This window comes from Gavialis gangeticus, unplaced genomic scaffold, assembly GCF_001723915.1.
Source record: "Gavialis gangeticus isolate Ggan-Ray unplaced genomic scaffold, GavGan_comp1, whole genome shotgun sequence".
NCBI classification, from domain to species: Eukaryota; Metazoa; Chordata; order Crocodylia; family Gavialidae; genus Gavialis; species Gavialis gangeticus.
Window position 1 is genome coordinate 34,089,258 of NW_017729034.1, and position 14,153 is coordinate 34,103,410.

Below are 14,153 nucleotides of genomic sequence, written 5' to 3' on the forward strand. Positions count from 1 at the left end.
TTTTTTTTTTTTTTTTAGTACATTCCCCGTCTTTTTCAATACTTGAACTTTCCTGACCTTTCAAGCTTCTTTCCTCACCATCAGCTCTTTCCCATATGCAGTGCACTCTCTTGGTGTTTTAACTGTCAGGAGTATCAGCATGATTAGCTACGTTCTTTTCACTGCTCATTGATCTCAACAATAAATCCTATCCAACAGTGCTTGGCAGTTGCAGACTTACAGAAGTTCAGCAGTTGACATGTTCACTTTAATGCCTTTCTAGGAAACATTTTCATCAAACGAATTTAAAAATGATCACAATTTTTATAATTGATTTTTAAAGTAAAAGCATTTGCTATATTTATAAGCAATAAAATTATATGTTGTATATCATTTACTTGGACAATTTTTTTAGTATTTACATTTAATGAGGATTCACAGGAGTTTGAACTGTTACATTTTGTAAAGACATCAATAAATCTGATTTCTAAAGTTGTTTAAAATAGAGAACCACAGAAAATGTTGTTTTGCTGTTGTAATTAACTTAGGGTTTGCATATGTCTCACTTTTAACTCATACTTCAAACTCATTTTTCTCCTTTTAAGAACACTTTACTGTGTTGTGAAAATATTAATATTATGATTTAATTTAGCAAAATCTAGAAAAAACCATACGTGTTGTTTTTTCCTGTTTAATTATTTCCATACTACTGCTTTATTACTTTTATATAGTATTCTAAGGAGATCTTTTTGCTAGTTAAATTCAGGTGATTGCAGATATTTTTTCCTTGATTTGCATGTAAGATTCCACTTTTGTTGAAGTTCTAGATGCATATAAATGAAGGGATATAAATGTTTGAGTGTCTAAAGATAAAAATATTTGAAAATAGAAACCTAGAGAGAGAGAGAGAGAGAAAGTGTGAGTGATCATTTAAAATATTTCCAATATGACATATCTTTCCAGTTAAAAATGGAATATTTTTATAGGAACGATACTAAATCACCTTCTAAAATACATAGTAATTTCTTATAATTAATTTAATCTTACATAGTAATTTCTTATAATTTTAAACATCTGTCAACTGGAGGCAAATTGTAACTGAGACCTTGATCCTGCAAACACTTCATGTACATGCTTAACTTTATGTATGTGAGCAATACTGTTGAAGTCTGTGAAGCTACTTAGGTTTATAGAGCCATACATTCCAGATCTGGGGCCTAAATGTATACCTCCATTAGAAACTTAACGCCATAAGGTTAAAATGTTACTGACCTCCAACAACTGATCATCTAATTATATTGGAAAAGGCTCAAAGGAAACCAAAATGCAATAGAGTAGTTTGCTTGTTTGTTTTGTTTTTAAAAGGAGCATGGTTTCTATGTGAAATAAAAGCAATACTAAGAAAAATCATGTAAGCACAAGTTATAGATGCATTAAGAAACTTGAGAAGAATTATAGAAGACCATAAAAGATTTGGCTTAGAACTATTAAATGGAATAACAAAAGCAAAGTTGTGTCTGGTTTGATGTAAAAGAGAGCACGTTTTAGGAAACTTTGGACACTGACTGAACAAAGAATACTAAAGTTACTAACAAACATAGAAAAAAGTAGGTAAAAGGAAGAGGAGAAATCCTGAAGTATTGACTAGAACAGGAGCAGGCAAAATACAGCCCGTGGGCCAGATCCGGCCTGCCAGGCCATTCTGTTTGCCCCTCAGCACCCCTAAAATATTTAGAAAATGTATATTTATCTGCCCCAGCAGCCTGCCAGAGCTGACAAGAGCCAGGGGCCATAGGACCCAGAGGGAGCCTCAGCAGGACTATACAGCCCAGCCCTGCCCATCCCCAGCCATTTCACTCCCTTCCTGCTCCTGCCCTGCTCCAGCACCACCTGGCTGCTGGTTGTATCGACAGACCAGGGAGCATGGGGCCATGCCAGTATGGGTGTGTGTGTATGCAGGAAGGGATAGCATATGTGTGTGTGTGTGTGTGTGTGTGTGCGTGCAGGCAGGGATAGTGTGGGTGTGGACAGGGGCAGAGTGCGTGTGTGTGTTCATAGGTTGAGCCTCACATGCACACCCCACCATACACATGCACCCACACCCCCCTTGCACTGCCATACACGCAGACCACCCACATCCTGTCACACCCCAAGCACCCAGCCCCCCACAGACCCCATACCCACCCATACCCCACATATCCACACACACATCCACATGCTCCCTCACCCACAGCCCCCCACAAACCTACAACCACAATATACAAGAGTAAGACTTCATTGTAAGCTATTGTGCAGTCACTTCTATGTACACTGCACAGACCCATGTAAATCAGACAAAAATATTTTTTGAAACCAAATTAATGAATGCTGTAGATGTTCACTTTTTAGAATATAATTTCATATTTTTTTGGTTCCAAGATGGCAAAACCTCTTGCTGAAAGGGGTACTTCTGGGGGCAAAGGGAGGGACTTCTGGTGGCAGAGGTCAGGGGTTAGAGGGCAGGACTTCTGGTCACAAGATGGCATCTGGAGGCAGGGCATCTGTTAAGGGATGGCTACCAATGTGGCCCTCGATGGCAGGGCTACCAATGTGGCCCTCGACAGTTTGCCAAAGCTCAGTAAGCAGCCTTCTGCCTGAAATAATTGCCTGCCCCTGGACTAGAATCTAAAAAAGGGGAAGTGCAGAAAAATCTCAAATTCAGTTGCAGCAGAGGAAGCCATAAATAGAAAAACATTTTATAATATGATTCTTTGTCATAGGACTAAATTGATCATAAATTCATTCTAGCTGTTTTGTTGTTTTTTGCAGGTTTGCAGTTATGTGTGGCTATATGTCTGAATTTGAAAGTATGCAGAACAAAATCAAGAATGGTTATCTCTTTAAGGTATGTTTTAGTAATATTGTTAGCAGCTCTTTACTTTACTTTACTTTGCTCTGACCATTTCAAACTCAGGGTTTCCAGGGAAGTAACAAAGCCTTAGGGAGAGTTAAAATGCAAACGTTATGGTTAAGAAATTATTTGTACATGCATCTACCTTGTATTACTTAATAGCCTTCAAATTAGAAGGATTTAACTGTGGATAACTTAAAAACTACAAGATTTTTGCGGTTGCTTTTGACCTAAGCAATCAAAGTGGGAGGGCGTAGGAGGGGAAAAGGGGAAGGGATTGTGTTTTTGTAATTATTTTTAAAAACTGTAGAAAATTAAAACAGATTTAGCAGTACGTAGAGGGAGTACCTGTAGTATTTCTGTTTCTTCACATTAGCCTTGGAAATGTAATATTTGGGTTAGCATTTCCCATTTGAAAACACTTATACAGCTCATATGCAGAAAATTGGGTACAGTAATAACATTTCACTTTGATTTTAATTTATCCTTGTAACATGGAAAATGTGTTCACAAGCCTCTGTCCTAAATTGCTCCCTCCTCTTGAACTACATCTGTTCTGGGGACCCTCATCTGCTCATATACCTTCTGTTTTAATCCCTACGCAGACGACCTGTAAATCTACTTGGGGATCCCCATTCTGCCACCCAGTCTGGTATTTCAGCTTCTCTTCAACATTTCCTCCTGGATGCCATTCAGGAAAGTTGAAGCTCCTCTGTCACTTGCTGCCTTGCTTTGTGGCCAAGTGAATAGTGGCAGGGGAGAATGCTGTGGCAAGCAGCTCTGGTACCCTTTGTTTTACCGTTCAGGGTGGGCTTTTGCACAGCATTATCATTGTTTCCTCTGTACCTCCAGTGTTTGGGTACCATTAGAGATTTTGTTGTTATTTACTACACAAAACCATGGGTGAACATTTCATTTTGTAAAACAAAGAATGAATGGGCACTGAACGTGCCTATACAGTAGGCAAAGTACTCTACAAAGTTCAGATAAATCAACTGAAGGAGATTCATTCTCAAATGTGCATTCTCTCATTCAGGGATAAAGTGGTCATAGTACGCTGAAATTTAATCCTCCAAGGATTTAACTGGATTGCACTAAAGCCATTCTCCTGCTGAATGAGTGCATCCACATGCTCTCAACATATGCATAAAATCTTCACCCTTTGGGTGATCAATTTGAACATAACAGAATATCCCCCTGTATGAAAGCTGTCTTTATATATATGCATTACATTGCAAATAGCAATTAACACCAAACACTTTTATGTCAGTAAGGTAGATTGTGTCAATGGAGTTGCTTCCTGTAGGCAAAATGACTAATTACCTACATAAAAAATGTATTATTTAGGTTTGGACTTGGAATGCCATGAAATACTGTCATTCTAATACAAGTCTCATTCCAGGGGGTTTCCTTTCTAACAGTGGCAAGTAAGTTAAGCCCATAATGTTTGGAGACACAGGTAATGGAAAGAGGAAAGGAATAGATTGTAACAAAATGCAGTTTACAAAACAACATTTAAAAGGCAAATAAATACTGCTGTTGTAAACAGAGTTCACAAAGAATCTCAAATGTTAGCAGCAAAATTTTCTGTGCTGTTTTTCTTGAGGCGTAATTGGCTAAAATTACATGAATAATACAGAAATATGGGGATTACAGTAAATAACAGATTGAAAAATATTTAAATAATTTGCACACAACTAGATGAAATAATTTGCACACAACTAGATCATAGATCTACAAGTCCACATGAACAGTTCAGTTAAAATTAGTGTAGTTTATGCTGGTATGTTACTGGTTGCCTTCCTTAAAAAGAGATAGTAGAAAAAAGAGATTTATAGGATCTCATAATTAGATTATTTTGGGAAGAAAATGATAAATCAGGTCTCAAAAGAATTTCATTAATTAAGACAAAAGAAAGAAAAAATGACCTGGGTTTGAAGGAAACATCTTATTTATTTATTTATTGTCCTTACACATCCTTACACCTCTTCTCACACGAAACACTTCAATGGTTGGTCATAAGTGTATGATAACTATAAAGAAAAATGGGAGTTTTCTCACTGGGTTGTTATAGTTAAATTTTGTAATACAAATATATCTATAGTTTACATTCAGTAGTTTGTGGTAAGCCCACTTCTTATTTTATTCTGTTAAAAAGAACTTGCTATTTGGTAGACATCAGATTGTTTCCTAATTGCACAAACCCTGGTAAGTTATATACAGTCATTAAATTACTGCTTTTGTGACATTATTCTCCAAGCAAAAGCTTTTACCAATTAAAACATTTACATATTATTAGAACAAAACTGTAGTAAAAGCAGTCATGTAAGGGAATTTCAATAAATCTTCCCAATTTGCAAGGCAGCTTTAAAGAATTTGAAGACAACTGCCAAAGAGAAATGAATGGCCAAAGTAACATTATCTTTTGATCTTCTTTTTAATAGGAACATCTGGACAAAGCAATCGAACTTAAGCCTCAAGATCCCTTTTTATATTACCTAAATGGAAGGTGGTGCTATTCCGTAAGTTATTTTGTATATCGGACCTTTGACCTAAGTGTACTGAAACATGATCATGCATTTTAAATGGAAAAACTGGACCTGAGACAAATTACACATTTATTGAAGTATAAACATTTTAACATTTTCAACAAAGTATTGCAGTATGTGCGTCATGAAATAATTTACATGATTATTACATGAATACAGTCTGTTATTTCTTCCTATCATTATTACATATGATAAATGTACCCCCTTCACCCTCTAATTTTCTTTTATAGTAGGAATATTGGTGAAATTCCTACTAAGATTTTTTTGCCTTTGTTCCTCATCAGTAAAATGGGAATAATGATATATCTTTATCTCACAAGGGTCTTGTGAAGCACATGAATTAAAGAACCTGAGGCACTAGTGATGGGGCTATAAAAATAAGGCTTTTTAGTGGAGAAAGATAGCTGTGTTAATCTAAATTCAAGCAGAAGGCAGAGCAAGGTAGCAGCTTAGAGACTAACTGCTTCAGAAAGATATTTAAGCTTCCGTAGGTGACAGCCTATTTTGTCAGATGCTGTGGACTTCTAGAAAGCAGGGTTTCTATATAGAAGGGAATTTAAATACAAAGGATAGGGGGAGGGAGCACTCCTGGGAGAGAGGAAAGTGGGTTGAGTAGGTCAACAGGGATAAACAAGGCAACAAGGAACTTAGGGGTTAAAAAGGCTGGTTCAGGTATTGGGGTAAAAATCTATAATTTCTGTTGAGATCATGTTTAACACAGTCCAGTCTGTGGATGATTTCTTGTTCCGCAGTTCCATGTTCAAGTCAGTTTTTAAGTCTTGTTCTTTAAGAACAGCTCCTCTGAGGTGAGTAAGTTCTTGGCTATGTACAGTAAAAGCTGTTAGCCAGTATTTTACTAACCAGAATACTCTATTAACTGGTGCCATGCCACTTTCAAAATAGCGGCAGCAAGGCACAGAGGCGGGGAGCAGAGCCCAGCCTGCAGCTGCAGCCCACCCTTGCCCCATGCACAGATAAAAGAAAGTAGATCAAAAGAAATTTACCTGTGCTGCAGCAGCCTGTGGCTGGGCTGCCCTGGTGTTTGGGGGGACTTAACCCCGGTAGCCTCCCCACCCTTCTGCCCGCCTATATATATCTGCCATTGGGATTTGTGTTTTCGTGACTGTTTTGTGTTTGATTGCAATATTTAATCCTACTTTTATGGCATCCAATATAGCATCAAGAAGCAAAGGTGAAAAGTGAAAAAGAGTTGTGTTGATATTAACGCAGAAAATAGACATTTTTAGAGGTCTAGAAAAAGGTGAGAACCATAATGTTCTGATGAAAGAATTCAATGTTGGATCATCAACGATATACAATATCAAGGCTCAAAAGGAACAATTGCTCAAATTCATCCCTAGTTCTGAGACAAGTAAAGCTCTTGAAATATGCTGTAGTCGACATAAGCCTAAATTAGAACAGCTTGATAGTGTTTTATATGAATGGTTTTCATTAAAATGGTCAGAGGGTGCCTCTATCTCTGGCCTATGCTCATTGAAAAGGTGAAAAATATCTACAAGCAAATGAATTTGACTGAACCCTGTACATTTTTGGCTGGATGGCTTTCATGTTTTAAATTTTGTCATGGCATTAGAAAGCTAGATGTGTCTGGTGAAGTAAAATCAGCTGACCATGAAGCTGCTGAAAAATATTATGATTTTTTTTTTAACAAATTAGTTGCTGAGCATGATCTATCCCCTGACCGAATCTACAGCACAAACGAAACTAGCCTATTTTGGCGATGTTTGCCAAATTTTACCCGTGCTAGTGGTGGTGAGTCTAGTGCTTCTGGTTTCAAGCAGAATAAAGACCAAATAAATGTGCTTACATGTGCTAATGCAGGAGGCATGCATAAAGTAAAGCTATTGGTGGTTGGAAAATTTAATCATCCTAGAACTTTTAAGGGTATTACACATTTACCTGTTGTTTACAAAGCCCAAACTAATGCATGGATGGACAAAGATTTTTTTATGACTGGTTTTATCATGGTTTTTGTACCTTGAGTGAAAGAACATTTTAGAAAATTTGGAAAACGTGAAGATAGCAAAGCTATTCTGCTATTAGACAATTGTCAAGCTCACCCTCCTGAATGTGAGTTAGTGTCAGGTAATATAGAGGCTGTGAGCTATGGGACTCTTCAACCTGGAGAAGTGCAGGCCCAAAGTTGATTTGGTGGCAGCCTATAAGTACATTAAGGGATGTGCATCAGGATCTGGGGTAACACCTGTTCACCAGACTGACCCAAGGGATGACAAGGTCAAATGGTCACAAACTCCTGTAAGACCACTGGACATAAGGAAAAACTTCTTTACTGTCTGAGCCCCCAAGGCCTGGAACAGACTCCCCTCTCCCCCCCCCCCAACTCTGGACACTTTTAAGAAACATTTGGATGCTTATCTTGCTGGGATCCTTTGACCCTAGCTGACTTCCTGCCCCTTGAACAGGGGGCTGGACCCGATGATCTTATGATGTCCCTTCCAGCCCTAATGTCTATGAAATCTATTAAATCTTCCTGCCTGCCAATGTTACTTCACTAATTCAACCAATGGACCAGGGCATTATCCAGAATATGAAGTGGTATTACCAGAGAGATTTTCTGAGGAAGTTCATCAATCATGAAGGCACTATCCAGAACTTTCAATCTCTTTATAACATAAAAGATACAATTTTTCATGTGGCTTGTGCCTGGAATTCTGTAAAAAGTGAAACATTAAGGAGGGCTTGGAGAAAATTGTGGTCTTGTGTTTTGTTTGCAGAAGGGTCTTCTGCTGAAGAAGACTTTGAAGGTTTTAATGTGAGACATAGAAGAAATACAGTAGCTCAAATTCTTGAAGTGGTGAAGGATGCTCCTGCTACAAACCCAGTCAACAAACTTAAAGTGAGATAGAAGAGTGGGTCAAAGCTGACAAGGAATTGTAAGTTACACATGTTTTTAGTGATGCAGAAATAATAGAGAGTGTTGTGAATCCTGAAAAGTCTGCGGTCACTGAAAAAGATTCTGAAGAAGACGACTTTGGTGAAGAGGAGAAAATATCTTGGGCTAATGCTGCTTCCTGTCTTGACAACTTCATTAAATTTGCTGAAAGGCAAAGTTGTTATTCTGCACAGGAGGTTATGCAGTTACACATTATTCACTCTAATTTCATGCAGAAAAGGCAGGCAGCAAGTAGGCAAGCTGGTATCAGGGATTTATTAAAAAAAACTTCCAGGGCTTGTCATAAAGCCAGTACAGAATCAGTCCCATCACCATTACCTTCTACATCTACAATTTATGTTGATGACTTTGAGGCACTGCAAGATCCCCAAGTGCCTCTTGAATGTCCAAAGAGGCAGTAAAGTATGTACAGTACAGTAATGTAAATAGTTTTAGTTATAAGTATAGTATTAAGTGTACAGTGCTTTTCAATAATCTAGGTGTATGCTATGTGCTGCCAATAGTGTACTACATGTAACTTTAGTGTACTGTACTGTACATTACTGCCTCAGGATTTCTCTTCATTCCAGTGCTGCTTTACTACTACTTGATTGGTGAGTACTTGTATACTGTTTTATTCTTTATACAGTATATTATACTGTCATGTATTGTACACTGATTCTTTGAAAATTTACACTACAAGTATGGTACTGTCTTCTTTGATAGGTATAACTCTCAGATAAGCAGATTTTTTAGATAACTGGCACCGTCCTTACCCCACTCATGCCAGATAACAAAGCTTTTACTGTACTAGTTCAGTGGTGCTCCACCTTTTCATCCCATGGACTGGATGGACAGTGTCCTATCGGCCCATGGGCTAAATCCAACCATTGGTCCCCATCTGATGTCTGGGGTGGATGTGATGGGCACCGTTCGGCCACATGGAGAGGGATGGGAGGCAGTCCAGTCCCAAGCTAGCCCTTCAGGGGAAGAGGGTGTCACTCAGCCCCGTGGGAAAAGGGGAGTGATCTTCCCTGCAGAGGGGTAAGGGGAGCAGTCTAGCTCTGACAGGCTATGCAGGGCTTGAGATTTGGGATTTGGGTGGGGTGGAGAGGGTGGCCATATTAATGGCAATTGCTTTTCTGCCACCAAATTTCCTAACATAGGGGGAGCCCCACAGGCCAGATGCTAAGACTCCGCAGGGCACATTTGGCCTGTGGGCTGGACCTTGTGCATCCCTGGACTTGTTAGTCTCTAAGGTGCTCCCCTGCCTGTCTTATGCCATATTTTTAGTAAACTCTGTGGCGACCGAGTTGGTCGGTCATGGTTTGGGCCAACACGATCGAGCAGGTGGGGGCTAGCGGCGAGGAGTCAGGCGGCAAGTACTCGTGTGGTTGCAGAAAAAAACTTTTATTAACCTATGTTACCAGGATTCAATGCGTAACATAGATAGTTCAACTTGCGTGATTACAGGCTCAGGTGTGGACGACAGCTGCAGGTATCAATGAAAGCTATAGATGGATCATTCATTCGAGCATGCAGGGGCGGGGTACACCGGGAGACAACGGTGGCGGAGAGACCTTTCACAAATGGCCGGTTTGTGAGGTAGCCCAAGGTATCTCTGAGCTGGTCTCTGGCTTGGGCAGAAACTGTGTTGACTTGTATACTTTTCATGTAGCCAATCGTATGCTCCCTTTTGTGGAATATTCTAGACAGATTATGTAATGGCTATCTGCTTGGTGCATGACTGGGCATGCGCTCTCTGCCAATTTAAATACCTACTCCATCACACACTGGCCATGTGTGTGGCACGTGTTTGAACATGCGCACTTGTCTCAGGGCTTTCCACCTGCATGTTTGTACTTGTACCTTTTAACTCTGTGTTATCAGCATCCTTTTCGATTCTGGTTTAGACAAACTCCATGGCAGAAATTGCACGAGGGAAGGGAAAAACAATTCATGGAAAGTTTGCTAAATGCTCCAGTTTTCATACATCAACATAATTAAGAGTTTCTAAATAATAAGTAACTTGTTACTAAGATCCTGACCAGTGCTTATACATATAAAGTTCAAATAACTGCCTACTAACAAATTGAGTATTAATTTATTATTAATTTATTTTATGCAACAGAGGATGGTCACACTTGCAATTAGAGTTTTCTTTGATTATGTAACATTTTTATATAGCAAGGTTGGCATCCTTGATTTCAAGCCTGGTGTCTTTATGTTTAAAAAAAATTAAAATAGCCCCTCTGCATGTGTCTACACATTCATTAGTATGCTGTAATTACAGCACATTAAGTTTAGTACCTGTTACAACAGGTACTGAGCTTAATGTGCCATAATCAGCACTACTGCTCATTAGCACAGATAAACGCTTTTTATGTGACACTTAATGCCCATTGGACTGATCTACTGCACATTAGTACAGTTTTTGCCAGCTGCCCTAAAGCACAGTTGAATTAGTCCAATGGGCATTAAGCATCTCATGTAGATGCACCTTCTCAGTGTGCTCTGAAAATAATTGCGACAGGTTGATCAAAGTTCATAGCATCATGCATGAAAGTTTCAATTTCTTGTTGCATCAGTAAGAGCTTTCTTGACTAACACATTTTTGTTTGTTTGACTGTAAAATTTATTAATGTTTACAAATGCTTTTCTCCATATGCCATCAACTAAGCTGGTTAAATATCCTGTGTAGTTTTTGTGCATTGCTGTCTGAAACAGTGCTTCATAACTTTGTTGCCATGCTTTTGTCATACATACCAAGTTTCTGAAATCTTTCCATCACACTAGACTCACTGTTTTCATGTTTGCAGTTTCTAAAAAAATGCAGTCTTGTAGAAGAGATTTTGTTTCAAACTCTCCTTCCTTGGTTAAGGATCTGAATGTGAATAACATGACAATTCTACAATTCTTAGGTCTTAGATGCTGAAGACTGATAGTGGTTTTCAACATCTGTTGTTTTATCTGTAACACTGATGCTGCACAACATGCTGCCCCTTTTTCAAGGTGAATCTCCACTGAATAAGTTTAATAGTTCTGTTTAGCACTGACAGTTTCTCACTTGGTTCAAACTTGTTATAGCCATTCTTTCTATCTCCTTTTCTCCTCAGTGGCATTTTTTAGTTTCCTTTTCAGGAACAAATCTTACTGACTAAATAGATTGCTACACATGCATATTGCATGCTTGCAACAGTTAACTAGTTATTTTTTTTATTGAGTGGTAGGTCCACTGCCTGGAATTGACATCAACACATCACAGGACTGGCCTTTTTTAGAAATGCATCCCATGTATTTTAGAACATAACGTAAGTGCCATACTACGTCAGACCAATGGTCCATGTAGCCCAGTATCCTGTCTCTGAGAGTGGCAGAAGTAGATGCTATACAGGGAGAGCATTGAACCATATATAGAGAGAGAGTGATCTATCCCCTATTCAATACCCATCCTGGCATCCACAGTTATTGGTTTAGTGATGCCAGAGGAAGCATCTCCAACCATTCTGTGCAATAGCCATTAATAGATCTATCATCCATGAATGTATTCAGTCCCTTTTTGAACATGGCTATGCTGTCTGCTACCACCAACTCCTGTGGCAATGAATTTGACAAGTTAACTACAGATCGCATAAAGATCTACTTTCTATGGCCACAGAGTTTCCTTTCACTCTTATGTAGGGTTACTGGACTCTATCATTATCATATAGTGGTACTTTTCTGGCCAGCAAACTGAACAAATTATCAGTGGACTAAGAAAATGTGGTCATAAAAGTCAGTGTTTCCAGTGTTGCAACTTTATTTTTAGTATATTTTTTGAATGAGTTTCCTTTGCCTCTTATCATATTGTTTTCCCAGCTAAGTTGTTTCAAAATGCAAATGTAATACAAAATGAAGTCACACGGTGAGGATTTTTGACACCTGAATTTTACACTCAAACACCTGTACACAGCTTCAGCAAAGTCACATGGAGTTGCAGGGTTTTTCAGCCAGCTGTGAGGTTAGATTTTGGTTCTGAATACCACTTCTTGTTTTCTGTATTTTAAATGTGGGTCTACTGTGAAAGGCATCTATGTGCTTATGCCAGCTTCTTACACAGCATTTGTGCTCTCTAAGCCAGATATTCAGTTTAGTTCCCTTGACTTAAGTGGAGCTATACTGATTTATATCAGCTTGAGTACCTGGCTGTCTGTGGGTATATTCAGTAATAGCAACTCACTTCACTGACCAAAAATCAGTTTTTGTTCAATTTTACTTGTTACTACTGCAGATGCAACAGAGCTGTATGTAAGTGAGTTGGATTCTGTTCTGGCTCATACATCATCATCAGCAGCAGCTTTGTTAACAGTTGCACATGCAGAGTTACTTTTTCAATGAGCTTTCAGAATGTAAGTATAGCTAAAAATCAGTGGGAGGGGAGATAATGTGAGTCTTATAGGTATGAGTACAAGCCAAATGTTGCTTGTAAGATGTCTTCTGACTCTGTTTTTTGTAACTCCATCCTTTTTAATTGACATATGCTTGCACTGCATTGAAAGAAAATTTGAGAGATTTATGTTTATGACTCCAGGAGTAAAAAATGTACATTTCAGATCATTTAATTTTCAACTTCTTTGTTTTCATGTTGTGACAATGGCTGTGTACACATGTTCAAATGATCTGGGAGAATCTTCTTCTTCTTTTGTATGGGTTTAAGAGCAAGAGCTATATGGGAGAATCACCCCAGGTTTGTTTTCATGATAGAAAAACTTACCGGTGGAGTCCTGAACAGACATTTGAATGCTGAGCCCCTGAAGAACAAAGAGATTGGAGTACTGATGCTGCACAACCAGAGGGCCCTTGTGCACACATTTTAATATGCTCTTTAGGCTCTATCCATCTACCTGGAAACAGATGGCATCAGTGCACAGGGAAGCCCTGATTGGCTGACCCAGACTGCTCAAGGTTGGCCTGTGTCTCCTTGAAGAATAATGTAGGGATTTTGAAGGGGGCGGGTTCTACTCCCTACTCAGCTGGAGCAATAGGCTGTGTCCAGACAAGCGAGCACATGCTTGTTTCAGTATCTCAAAGGAGTTTGAGATGCCGGAAGAGGCATGCTAGGAATGAAAAAATGTTCCCTAAATTTGATACTAGGAAATCCCTGTATAAAAAAAAAAAAAACGGGGGGGGAAGCAGTGCAAGGCACCCTAAAGCAGCTGGAGGCTGGGTGCTCCATAGAGCAGTGCTAGCGCCCGCCAGGGTATCTCTATGGCTGTCCTGTGCCCCTGCTGCTCCAACATGCTGTCTAGCATGCTGGGGGAAATAGCGCAGCAAGGCTGCAGCAGTGAATTGACCCAGGCACTGTCCCAGGTAAGTAAGGATCTGGGGGTGCTGTGTGGTTTCTGGGGTGGGGTTGTGGGCAGCGTTATGGGGTTTATTTAATAGATTTCATAGACATTAGGGCTGGAAGGGACCTCGGAAGATCGAGTCCAGCCCCCTGCCCAAAGGGCAGGAAGTCAGCTGGGGCCAGAGGGTCCCAGCAAGATAAGCATCCAGTTTGCTCTTGAATGTGTTCAGTGTAGGTGCTTGAACCACCTCTGATGGCAGGCTATTCCAGACCCTGGGGGCTTGGACAGTAAAGAAATTCTTCCTTATGTCCAGCATGAAACGGTCTTGTAGTAGTTTATGACTGTTCGACCTCATCATCCGTTGGGGCGCTCTGGTGAACAAACGTTCCCCCAGATACTGGTGGTCACCCCTGATAAACTCATAGGTGGCCATCAGATCACCCCTGAGCCTGTGCTTTTCCAAGCTAAAGAGCCCCATGGCTCTCAGCCTGTCA

General features: G+C 39.5%; 1 protein-coding gene across 3 annotated transcripts in view; it reads left to right on the forward strand.

The window, feature by feature from the left end:
* The window catches only part of RMDN2 (regulator of microtubule dynamics 2), a 77,409-nt gene that overhangs the window by 27,350 nt on the left and 35,906 nt on the right, over window positions 1–14,153 (forward strand). For 2 of the 3 annotated variants that reach the window (XM_019527160.1, XM_019527159.1), the window contains exons 6-7: window positions 2,788–2,863; window positions 5,314–5,391. In XM_019527160.1, the coding sequence (XP_019382705.1) occupies window positions 2,788–2,863; window positions 5,314–5,391 (154 nt within the window). Of the gene's footprint in view, window positions 1–2,787; window positions 2,864–5,313; window positions 5,392–6,595; window positions 7,056–14,153 lie in introns of those variants that run through there. The other variant, XM_019527161.1, reaches the window with a different exon arrangement.